The sequence below is a fragment of the Microtus ochrogaster genome (assembly GCF_000317375.1).
Source record: "Microtus ochrogaster isolate Prairie Vole_2 chromosome 6 unlocalized genomic scaffold, MicOch1.0 chr6_random_2, whole genome shotgun sequence".
Classification (NCBI taxonomy): Eukaryota; Metazoa; Chordata; class Mammalia; order Rodentia; family Cricetidae; genus Microtus; species Microtus ochrogaster.
In genome coordinates, this window is record NW_004949095.1 from 1,979,805 (window position 1) to 1,991,297 (window position 11,493).

The 11,493-nt window shown below is 46.2% G+C and overlaps 1 protein-coding gene and 1 pseudogene across 1 annotated transcript in view; both read right to left on the reverse strand.

Moving 5' to 3' along the window:
• Lamc2 (laminin subunit gamma 2) overlaps positions 1 to 11,493 on the reverse strand; it is a 65,065-nt gene that overhangs the window by 2,397 nt on the left and 51,175 nt on the right. Inside the window, exons 15-22 of the mRNA XM_005363872.2 lie at positions 10,896 to 10,975; positions 9,690 to 9,839; positions 7,400 to 7,544; positions 6,235 to 6,384; positions 5,621 to 5,735; positions 4,530 to 4,729; positions 2,486 to 2,644; positions 2,298 to 2,397 (exon numbers count right to left, since the gene is read on the reverse strand). Of these exons, the coding sequence (XP_005363929.1) occupies positions 2,298 to 2,397; positions 2,486 to 2,644; positions 4,530 to 4,729; positions 5,621 to 5,735; positions 6,235 to 6,384; positions 7,400 to 7,544; positions 9,690 to 9,839; positions 10,896 to 10,975 (1,099 nt within the window). The remainder of the gene's footprint in view (positions 1 to 2,297; positions 2,398 to 2,485; positions 2,645 to 4,529; positions 4,730 to 5,620; positions 5,736 to 6,234; positions 6,385 to 7,399; positions 7,545 to 9,689; positions 9,840 to 10,895; positions 10,976 to 11,493) is intronic.
• Positions 8,443 to 9,496, reverse strand: LOC106144252 (annotated as a pseudogene).

Below are 11,493 nucleotides of genomic sequence, written 5' to 3' on the forward strand. Positions count from 1 at the left end.
CTGTCCTGGAACTAGCTCTGTAGACCAGGCTGGTCTCGAACTCACAGAGATCCACCTGCCTCTGCCTCCCGAGTGCTGGGATTAAAGGTGTGCGCCACCATAGCCCGGCTGTCACTGCATTTTTTCCAGTATGTTTACACTTTGTAAAACCTATGTCAACATGAGGGCACTCGCCATATACATTTAGTTCAAGCAGATTCGAGTGAATCCACACTCAAGGCCAGGCTGCCTCACAGAGCTGAGCTGTAGAAACAGGATTTGTTTCTTTATTTTTTGTTTTCTCATAACTTTTGAAGTTAAATTTATTTATTTGTATGTTGGTCTATCTGTCTGTCTGTCTGCCTGTGCCACAGCACGTGTGGAAAGGTCAGAGGAGAGCCTGTAAGAGTCAATTTCCTCAAGCCCATTGCTAGTATTTGGAGGCATGATTTTATTATACGTTATAGTTAGGACACTGAATGAATTATTATCCCAAGACTCAAGAGAGTGCCTAGAGTAGAAATTATACCATAATGAAAATATTGACCCAACGGACCCTTCCGGGCAAAACTCAAGAATTAGGGGTTCCATGACAAGCACAGAATGTTAGTAAGCTTGGGAACAAAATAACCTGTTTATGGGAAGCCAAATCTAAGAAAGGAACTGAAACACAGGAGACACAGATCACAGTGTAAACCCTGCCCCGCAGTTGGCTGTGTGCTGTGCGGCCTCAGTTCATTCCCCTGTGAGGCAAAATAATAAAATCCATCTCCCAGAGGCTTACGAGACTTAAATGGTTATGCCATGAGAGCGCCTGGCACAGTACCTGACGCAGTAAATGCCAACAGTTCCCACTGCTCCCCCCCACTCATTTTCCTTTTAAAGGCTCTACTAATTTCATTACCCTTTTTAGAATGCTAAGCAATGCAGCTAAAATCTCAACTGGGGAGACTGTGTTTTTTTGTTTATTGATTTTATTTTGTTTTCTGAGACAGGGTTTCCTCTGTGTAGCCCAGGCTGTCCTGAAACTAGCCTTGTAGACCATGCTGACCTCAAACTCACAGAGATCCGCCTGCCTCTGCCTCCCAAGAGCTGGATGAAAGGAGTGTTCCATCGCCACCTGGCTGAGATTGCATTTATAATCTGTAGAGGACATTTTACTGTCCAGGGCTCGCTGGATCACAAACAGACCCGTTAGTGTAATAACACAGACAGCAGTGGTCTCTCAGTGTGATGATAATCCCACAGAGCCCCCGGTGCTGGAGCTGTTCTACAGAACTGCTGGGGCAGAGCTAAGGCTAAGATGTCATGAGCTAGTGTGACCCAGTTCCTACTCCCTATCCACTGCAATCTCTATTGGTGAGGGCTCCCTATTAACTACTTAAATGTAGACTTTAAATTTTAAAAAAAAAAGTGTGTGTGTGTGTGTGAATGTGTGTGTGTGTGCACGTGTGTGTGTAAGCCAGAGAGCATATCAGCTACCCCTCGAGTGGGGCCACAGATGGTTGTGTGCTGCCCAACATGGGTACCAGGAACCAAAACAGGATCCTCTGGAACAATGAACAGCAATTCTTAGACAACAAGTATTCTCTCCAGCCTCCAGAGTCAGACTTTTAACTAACATCAGTGTCTTTGGGGGAAGGCTATGAGAAAGCCTGATTCCCTGCCACACTGCACTAGTGAATCTGTTCTAGCCTGAAATTCACAGTATCTCCTAGGCCTGCTCTTTCCACATTTCCTCTGGGTGTTTCCCCTGTTGGTCATAGCAGGGATAGGTTTGGTCTGGGGAGGAAGAGACCGCAGAATCATCAGATGGTCCTTCAGACTAGGGGAGCCCTTTCCCCCACACCTTCCCCCCCCACTTCTACTGCCTCAGAGCTGGCTCCTGCCACTTTGTCCTGCTTCAACTGTTCCCCAGGTGGCCTTCCCAGGTTCTGTCTAAGCCGCCACATTCTCCTCCCTAGAGCAGTGATGACGTTACTCTCCTGCTCAAAACTGCCCAGGCAACCCCCCAGAACTAAGACCAGATTCCTTAGCGGGACCCCCAGGCTGGCCAGTCTTCTGAGAAGTTCCTGGAACACCCCCAGTTCTCTGACTCACACATTTTCTCTTCTCTTCCAGCTACAAGTGCTCAGTGACTCATCTTAGAGATGGTAAAACAGAAAATGTAAAGCAACCCAGCCCAAGCGTCTGAGCCCTGAAACAAAGCAGATTCCCAGATGTCCTAGGGGAAAACTGAAGTCCATCTAACAGGACTGAGAATATTGAGTCTTCTGGGGACAGTCCCTGGGCTGGAAGGCCGTGGATGCTGCACAGACCTATCAGGTGTAGGATGCTGTCCAATGTGTTGAGCGTGTCTTGGATTGTAACCCCGACACTCTTGGCTCTGGCATCAGCTTGCTGGACTTCGGTAACCACCTGCAAGGGATTACAAAGATGTCTTGAGAACTTATTTTTTGTCTCGGCCACTTTCAAGAGAGCTCTCTGGGAAAGAGCAGCCACTCACCAGCTGCATGGTGTCCTTGTCCACGTCAAACTCCAGCTCCTTCCTGGCCAGCTCCTCTTCCACCTCTCTCATCTCACTCTTCAGAGTGGCCAGTCCCTTCTCCATGGCCAAGGCCCCATCTGCTGTCATATTGGCTTCCAAGTTCAGACTCCCTATCTCCTGGGAGAAGAAAAGGAGCCAGGGACGGAAGGAGAGAGAGGGTGAGGCTCAAAACATCCCAAGGACAGTTCTAGAAAAACTACAGCTGCAGCCTGGCTCTGATAGAGTAATTCAGATGAACAACAAGCAAGGCAGGCCTGGGAACACACCCTTCCCCAGGCAGGCCTCAAGCAAGTTAGTTCTAGGCTAGCTCTCTGGAGACTGGGAGGGTCTGTGCAGAGACATAGCTTCCCTTTCAGTCCAATGCCTAGGAGATTCTGAAAAACAATCAGGAAGCTTTTGAGAAAATCCAGAGGACAAGAAACATGGTCCTTCGTCATTGTCCTTTATTGCCCTCGTCTCTGAGACAGCTTTACTAGGATTCCCCCAAGACAGTTGTGCTTGGAAGGCAAACAATGAATTAGAGTGGTGGATTTTTGTCTTTGCAAGAAAAAGAGCTCATCAATGCCTTTCATCAATAAGCTATAATTAAATAATTGCAGGCATTTTTATGCTAGATGCTAGGTAAGGTGTAGCTGGGCAGTGGTGGTAATGCACAAATCAGCATTTGGGAAGCAGAGACAGGTGGACCTCAGAATTCAAGGCCAGCCTGGACTACAGAGCAAGTTCCAGGTCAGCCAGGACTACACAAAGAAACCCTGTCTTGAAAAAACATTTTTAAAAAATGAGAGAAAAGAAAGGTACATGAGACAAGCCTCAAGGGAAATTATTAGAAATTATTTTTGTAGGTTACCAAGTGCTCTAAAAGTGAGGTCAAATAGTCTAGATACCAGGCACTCCCTCTGGGCTTTCTGGAGTGGCATGAGCTCTCTAGAAACTGTGCTTAAGGAAAGAGCTCTCTTTCGGCCAAGAAGCATTCTTTCCACTGTAGTTTACAACGTGGGCTGTAAGCAGAGCGCAGCTGGCTACCCTGGTTACCCAGTTACAAGTGCTCCTCAAGCAGGGGACTAGACAGTTCTTATCTTCGTCCCAACCATGCACAGAGGAGGACAGAGTAAAATAAGAAGGCCGAGCTCAGGCACACATTACAGAAGGCTCTAGAGCTCCAGGATTTTATAGAGAGAATCAAAGTTCTGGTGGCAATTGTTACCAGTTAAATTTAGCACCCTAAAACAGACTTTGAAGTCCTAAGGGCCAGGGACATTGTTCATCGGTAGAGAGCTTACCCAGTGAGAACAAAGATCTGGTGGAGACTTTCTTCCCTTCCTCACCCCTCTCAACCCAGAAGATGACCTCACGTGAAAACCGATTGTTCCAGATGTAACTAGCTACAGTGAAGTTATACTGGAGTGCGGTGGGCCCTAATTCAACAGGATCAATGTCTTTTTTTAGGAAGAGACTGAGAGATGAACTCAGTGGCCAGCCTGGGCTACATAGTAAGACCATGTCTTGAAGAAGAAGATAAAGAGGGAGAGAGGGATGGAAGGGAAGGAGGGGGAAGAGAGGGAGGGAGGGAAGAAGGGAAGAGTTGACAGAGGACTCTCAGGAGCACGCAAGCAGGGAGTAGACCGATGAAGCTGTGATTCCAGAAGACCAAGGACTGACTGCCATCCCCAGAAGCTGGGAAGAGGAAAGGAGCACTTCTCCCTGGAGCTGTCGGAGGAGTGTCACACTCCTGACTCTCTAATTGTGTTGTTTCCTAGCCTCTGGAATGGTGAGAAAGTCATTTCCGTTTTCCAAAGTATATTCAGCTGAATACAATGTATCCACTGGTAGCCAGTGACCACATCCATCCCGCTGAAGGGGGTGGGCGTGCGGAGTAGGGCTGCTGTGGACTGTCCAGGACTCTGAGCCACAGAAACTGTCCTGAGCTAAAGTCTTCTCTCTCTGAAGCATCCTGTGTCAGGCACTGCCTGTGGCAACCTGCACATCCATTTTTCTTTACCTGTTCTATCTCGCTGCTGATCTCCAGGGCCTCCCTAGCTGCGCTCTTTGCCCTCTGGGTGTTGGCAGCAGCACTCCCCAGGGCCGTTTCTGCTTGCTGGGTCTTGTCAGTGGCTTCTGCAACCTTCTGGCTAATTTGGGAGAGTCTCTTCATGGCCTCTTCAGCCTCGGCTTTTTTGTCTTCAACCTGCAGATCAAACTCTGAAACAAAGGAAAGAAAAAAACCTATTTTCACAGACACAAGGATTATAAGTAAAAGCTGAATGAGAGAGCCTGATGTTTTGAGAAAAAATAAATTCTGAAAGATGAGAGATGGGGCTGGGTTACTCTTTCTTTCCCAAGAGAAAGAATCTTAAAAGAGCTATTGGGGGACCCACTGACAGTCAACCTGTCCGGGACTCCACCGCTGCAAGGATGCCAGCACCCAAAGTGAACCACACACAGCAGGTGAATCCTAGAAGCCCAAAGCTCTAAGGCCAACCCTGAGGTTAATGACCAGAGCTGGGGTGGTCACAGAGCTGGGGTGGTCACAGAGCTGGGGTGTGGTCATCTAATTGGGTGTGGTCACAGAGTCAGGATGGTCACAGTGGGTACGGGAGAGAATCCAAGCCATGTTAGTGAATGATGCTACAATTTTAAACAAGTGTCTTCAAGGCACACCTCAAATTCCTTGACAACCACATGTCATTACCTCAGAACAGCCATATTGGTGACCAGGCCACCCAAGGAAAGGAAAGTATCAATTCATTAGTGACATATTGGATGTGGAGGACGACCTTAGAGATCTCCTGTTACCCTTAAGGAGAACACAGAGATCTAGAAAGGCTGGCTGAGTTCTATGGCCACACAGAGAGTTTGACCTCATCATAGGGCCCAGTAAGGACCGGAACTCAGGACTTCTGATACTTTGGTGAATTACTTCCACTGCCTTCCTCAAGCATTAGTGAGATCATCATTACCTTAGAAAAACAGTGACTAAGCATCTATTAATAACCAATACACCCACCACCACTTAAGGAGAGAAATGGAGACTTAAATGAAGAATCATAAATGTACCTTTAAAAGTGCCAACCTGGATCGCATAGCACTCACCTCTGAGGTTCTTCAGGATATTCTCAACTTCATAAAAAGTGGCATTGCCTGTACTTAGCGCTTCTTGGGCTCTGTTTTTAGCAAGGTTGGCACGGGAAAGCAGCTGATCTGATGTCTGTAAATAGAACAAGATTAGAATAAGTGCATTCCTGCTGGCACAATCACCCTGACACAGTTTCTCCGTGACAACAGAGCGCTGTGACTCACCACAGGCTGAGGGTGCTGGAGCAAAGCCCTCTACAATCTAATCAGGGACAGACTTTGTAAGTCAGCAAGATACGCCTTTTACAGGAGAGTCTTCAACTCTGTCCGCCATCAGGGGTGGGAAGAGTTTTGCAAATTATCGTTTTAAACACTAGATACTTGTTGAAACCAAGATAATAGACAGAGTTGTACCAGAATGAGACATAGAAGGCCTGGGTCCTCTTCCAGGGTTCAGATGCTGACTCAGTTTTGATGCTAATGCCATCAAAACTCCAATCTTGGCTACTTTCTCTGCAGCCAGTGGCACCGTGACCTGCGGAGGCTTACTGGTAGAGGCCCTGACCTTTTCACTCACATAGCCGGCATCTAGTACATGCTTGTTGACGGAGTGATTGGAACAGAGAGAGTACCTGTCTCCTGTCCTTCCCAGTCTGTAAAAGCTGTTGTGTTTCCTTTTCCCAGTTCCCCAGATTGTTTTGCACACGTGTGAAGGCATCCATCTGTCTGGTCACCAGGTTGGAGAGAGAATCAGCTTTTTGTCTGATCCTCTTCGCCTCCACCTGTGGGCACAAAGATAAGAATGAGTCGGGTTGTCTGCACACAAGCTACCACACTAACTTCAGGACCCCGTATCACCATCTGAATTAGTGCCAGCCTTAAGAAGTCAAGAAAGCAGACATTGGCCCTAAAGCACAAAGCTTACCAGAAAAGAGGCAGTGTGCCAAAGAAAGACAGGCAATAGGTCTCCCAAGAATACAGTAAGTTTTGTTCAATTAAAGAGCAGATTCTTTAATTTTCTTAAAACAATAAATAGCTTTATCTATTCATATAACATATCTCTATGGGGATTGTTGTGAGTGATGTCAGCTGTAGGTATGCAGATGAACTTAATCCAACTAGGTTGCAATAGCTAAGAATGATGCAGGAAAAAAAAGCAAACCTTCTGATGACAAAACTCTTCTTGTTAGCAGAACAAAGAAATGTATCAAACTCCATAATGATTCCCCATTGGTTACAATTTGAGGGTCCCCAGAAGTAAGGAGGAAATATAAAACATTTCTCTACTAACAGGCTCAAGAACAAGGACTGGGGTCTAGAACAGAAAGACAACAGAAAGCAAAAAGGATACCCTTCCCAGCACAAAACAAAAAGTTGATGCTATGGTTTCAATACGGGTCACCACCTACACAGTAAGCATCTGGTTGACAAGAGGTGCTAACGGGGGTATGAAAAGCCTTTGTGGGGATGCTGGGAGGCCCTTAGGCCCTGCTATCTCAAAAGGGACTGTGCACACTTGCCTATCTTTTCCTCTGTCTTTTGGAGATGGCCTTCTGCCATCCTTAGCAGAACACAGCTAATGCAGGCACTGTGCCTTTAAATGTCTGAACTACTCAGCTGAAGGAACCCTTTCCCTAAGAAATCTGTTGCCTTGGCTGTGCACCATGCTGACGTGATGCTAACACAGTCAACACGGAGAACAATCTTCTGGTCCAACAACCTTATGAAATCCCTCAGAAGAAAGGGGCTTCCTGGCCGTTTGTCTGTGGGTGAGGAGCATAGGAATAGTGGCCTCACCTGAAAGGACAGATCATGGGTTCCCTGGAGCTGAGATGCTGAATCCAGGAGGCGGAGACCATGTTGATAAGACCTATCTGCTTCAGTGTCAGCTTGGGCACTGTCCCTTGACAACTGCTGGGCCAGGGACTTGGTGTTTTCTAATCTGTAGGCAGGAAAAGCAGATAGTCAATAATAATGATAGTAATAATAGTAATAATGGAGGGAGGAACCTTGTGAATATACTCTTTCTTTCCTTTTCATTTTGGAGATAGAATCTTGCATAGCTTTGGCTGGCCTGAAACTTACTGCATTCCTCCTGCCTCTGCCTCTAAGAACTCGGATTGCAGGTATGCACAACCACATGGGCAGAGAATACTCTTTGTAAAAAATCAAAAATTTATCCTGTGGTTTTAAAAATGTGGGCTAGGCATGGGACTCAAAGCGTTCAGGAGACAGAGACAAGAACTCTGTGAGTTCAAGGCTAGCCTGATCTACATAGGAAGTTACAAGCCAGTTAAGGCTGCTCACACTCACTCTTTCTCCTCCCCCTTTGTGTGTGTGTGTGTGTGTGTGTGTGTGTGTGTGTGTGTGTGTGTGTAGTTAGAATAAGGAAAAACAAGCTAGGCTATATGTTAGCTACATGATGCTACAGTCTAAATTGAACCCTTATGACTTATATAGGTTTGGTCAGAAAAACGCAAGCTTTTCAACTGCTGATGATACTAAATTTAACCCTTATGGCTTATGTAGGTTTGGTCAGAAAAACTCAAGCTTTTCAACTGCTGATGATATAAATATGACTTTTCTGTCATCAATCCTGTCAGATGGGTCGATATTTACCTTCACAGACCAGAGGGCAACCATCTCTCTCCATGCACCGTCATGTCTCAGTTAGAACTTAAGTTTTTCTTAGATATCACAACCTTTCTTTTCCCAGTCCTAAAAATAGCCCCCAAAGTATTACTCATTGTTATGCCCTTATTATTATTTTTTGGCTTGATCAATATGTTTATTGTCTTTATGAAAAAACCTTCACAGAAAATTGCTTTAGCTCTCAGCAGCTATTCCTGAGCTCTGAGGAAGCTTGCCTTCTTTTGAGCAATCCAATCTTTCTACCATTCTTCTTCCAGGTAAGGGAAAATCTGGCACAGCTCCTCCTCCTCCACCACCACCTTCTCCTTCTCTTCTTATTTGTTTTGTCTTTCGAGACAGGGTTTCTCTGTCTTGACTGTCCCTGGCTGTCCTGGAACTCACTTTGTAGACCAGATTGGCCTCTAACTCAATCTGCCTGCCTCTGCCTCTGAGTGCTGTGGTATGTGTGCACCTCCACTACCCAGCCTCCTCTTCTTCTTAACCCCTCTCTTGGGCTTCTTCTCATATAATGGATCCTCTTGGGTAGCAGCATGAGCTTTCTTATGCATTTCCTCCATGTCTGGAGTTACATTATCCTTTATGTACCAAGAGAACTGTTTCTTAAAAGCATCTCCGTCTTCCTCTATTAGGTAATGCATGTAAGCTGAAATACTCTGACTCATGCTGTGCTCCTGATGGCCTTCTGTGCTGACGTCCCCACTTTTAGAATCACAACCAGGGAGTCATTTGGTACTATAAGGGGTAGATTATCCTCCATTCACAGTTCCTTCAGGACCCCAAAAAACTTTATTGCCAGTTGTAGTTTGGGCAAGACCTGCATTCAAAAAGCAAGTGAAGGCACCAGGCTGACCACCAATGCTTTCCACGCTGTATTCCTCTCCAGTCACCTCCACTTGGCCTTCATAGGTTTTGTCTATTCCAAACCTACGGGAAGCCTGCGGGCCAGCAGCACGCCAGCACAATAGACTGCGGTATAATTTGTCAGGCCAACTTTCACACTGTATTTTGGTAGTTCCCGATCATATGCTGTGCAGACTATTGCATCCTCTCGGTTGTGGGGGGATGTAGTCTGACAGATAAGATCTCCGTCAGTCACTATCATCATGTGCTGGAGCGTGATGTCATCATTTTTGCTCTGGATCACCGATCATTTCCCAGCATAGTTGTCAGTTTTACCCTCTCCCTCCCCTCTAAAGCTCAAAGGCCTCTCTCAGAGTAGGCCTTCCTCTTAACAGCCTTCATACACCCATCCTGCAGAGTGAAAAGCCACAACTGCAGCTCCACACAGATCTCATTATTATTAATTATCATTATTAATGTATAATTTCAAATTATTATTTTTGTTATTAATGTATAATTTCAAAGAGACGAGATGCTCCTCAAGAGGGAGGATTCAGCTTTTACGGCCCACCCAGAAGGAGTCAATCGAACGTACTTTCCCATAAGACCTTGTACCATGGAGCTGTCTGGGATGCCACTTCCACTTCCTCCACTCTGAGCCTTGCGGGCCAAGGACAACGCTTGTTGGGAATAGTCCTCAGTTTCCCTTGCTAGTTGCTTCATCGTGTTAGCTGACTCAATGTGGCTGAAGACAGTAAAGATCAAGAATTAGAGTTGTCGTAGAAAAATCAGCATAGGTTGGTAACATAACTCGTTCCTACAGACACAGAAAAAGAATAAAGGTTTGCTTGTAGAAGCCAATCGGAACTGACGTGAAGGAACGGAGTCAGAGGAAGCATGAGAAGCAGGTGTTCTGGAGAACAGTCTCATGTCACCGCCCTTTGGTGGTCATCTCCATTTCTGCCATACTCAGAGAAGGTATGGAGAGGGGAGATGGGAGTGGCTCAGGGTGATGACCAGCGTGTCTATAAGCTGTTTTCCCACAAGCAGAACCCCCAAGGCTTCCCACCCAGAGTCCACATCCCTACTCATTGTGTTGAAACTTTAGAGTGGGCTTCAACTAAGGGGCAATACTTGTCAATAAAATCTCCTATCAATATCCGATCTCCTGGTGTTAGGAAGTAGCATTAAAACAGCAAAAACAGGGGCTCAGGAGGCAGCGCATGCTACAAAATCAGAAACCAGCCCCTGTGGACTGAATTCCTCTTGAGATTAGCATAGCCATCCACCCCGCCTCGCAAAGCTTTTGAATACGATAGGATTTATAGTGAGAAGTCAAGACCAGGAAGCTGACTTTCGTCTCTGGGGTCCTTGCAGCACCAGTTTCCAGGGGAGGGGGGTGTCTCTTTGTACCCCCCACAAGTGAGTAAACAACTCATTGCTGCTTGTTCTCAGGCTTGGTGTGGGAGCTGAGGAGTCCCTGAAAGCTGAACACACCCGTTTCCAGCGGCTGATTCATTTCACACAGTCAGAGGACTCACGTCGAACATGCACTAAAGCCATCTGTGAGTCATGGAGAAAGCTGGGAAACAAATACTTTTGCTGGCTCCTGCCAAGACAGTCCTATGGACTATCTGTCCCCTGCAATACTCTGGAAGCTAAGAGGCTCAGAACTGGCTTCCAGGCTGGGGAGGAGGGCTTGGGAGCCTGGAGGAGGCAATCTATGTTTGAGTCCCAAATGTTCCACAGTCTTAAATCAGAGAGGCAGTCTGGAGGAAGGGTGCCAAATACCGCTTCTTACCTATCTGCCAATCTTGTGGCTTCCTGAGCCAGACTTTTAAAGCCATTTGGTCCTGCATAGTGCTCTGAGGAATGGATGTTCTATGGGAAGAAAAGAGAATCGGTTAAGGTTTTACATTTGACTCTGGAGCCTCAAGAGAAGAGCCAGCAGGACTTCTCACTAGCCACACAAGAGCCCTTGCCCTGACACACCAAAGGGCCCTGGTCACCATGGTAACTCATTAAAAGGTGTGCGTTGGTAAGAACAAAGTAGCTATTCAATTCAGAAGAAGGCTATGCAAAATATAGATGCATCTGAAAGTATATCTGTTTCTCTGACTTGGTGGTGCACACTTGTAATACTTTGGGGGGAGAAACGGGAAGATCATGATATTGAGGCTAGCCTGGGCTCCATAGTGAGACCCCGCCTCAAAAAATATACATTCTACACATATATATCATGCTGTGTGTGTATGTGTGTGTGTGTGTGTGTGTGTGTGTGTGTGTGTGTGCATCTGCCTGCACATACATGTGTAAAGACCAGAAATTGATCTTGGATGTCTTTCTTTTTTACTCTCAACCTTATTATTATTTATTTATTTATTTATTTATTTATTTAT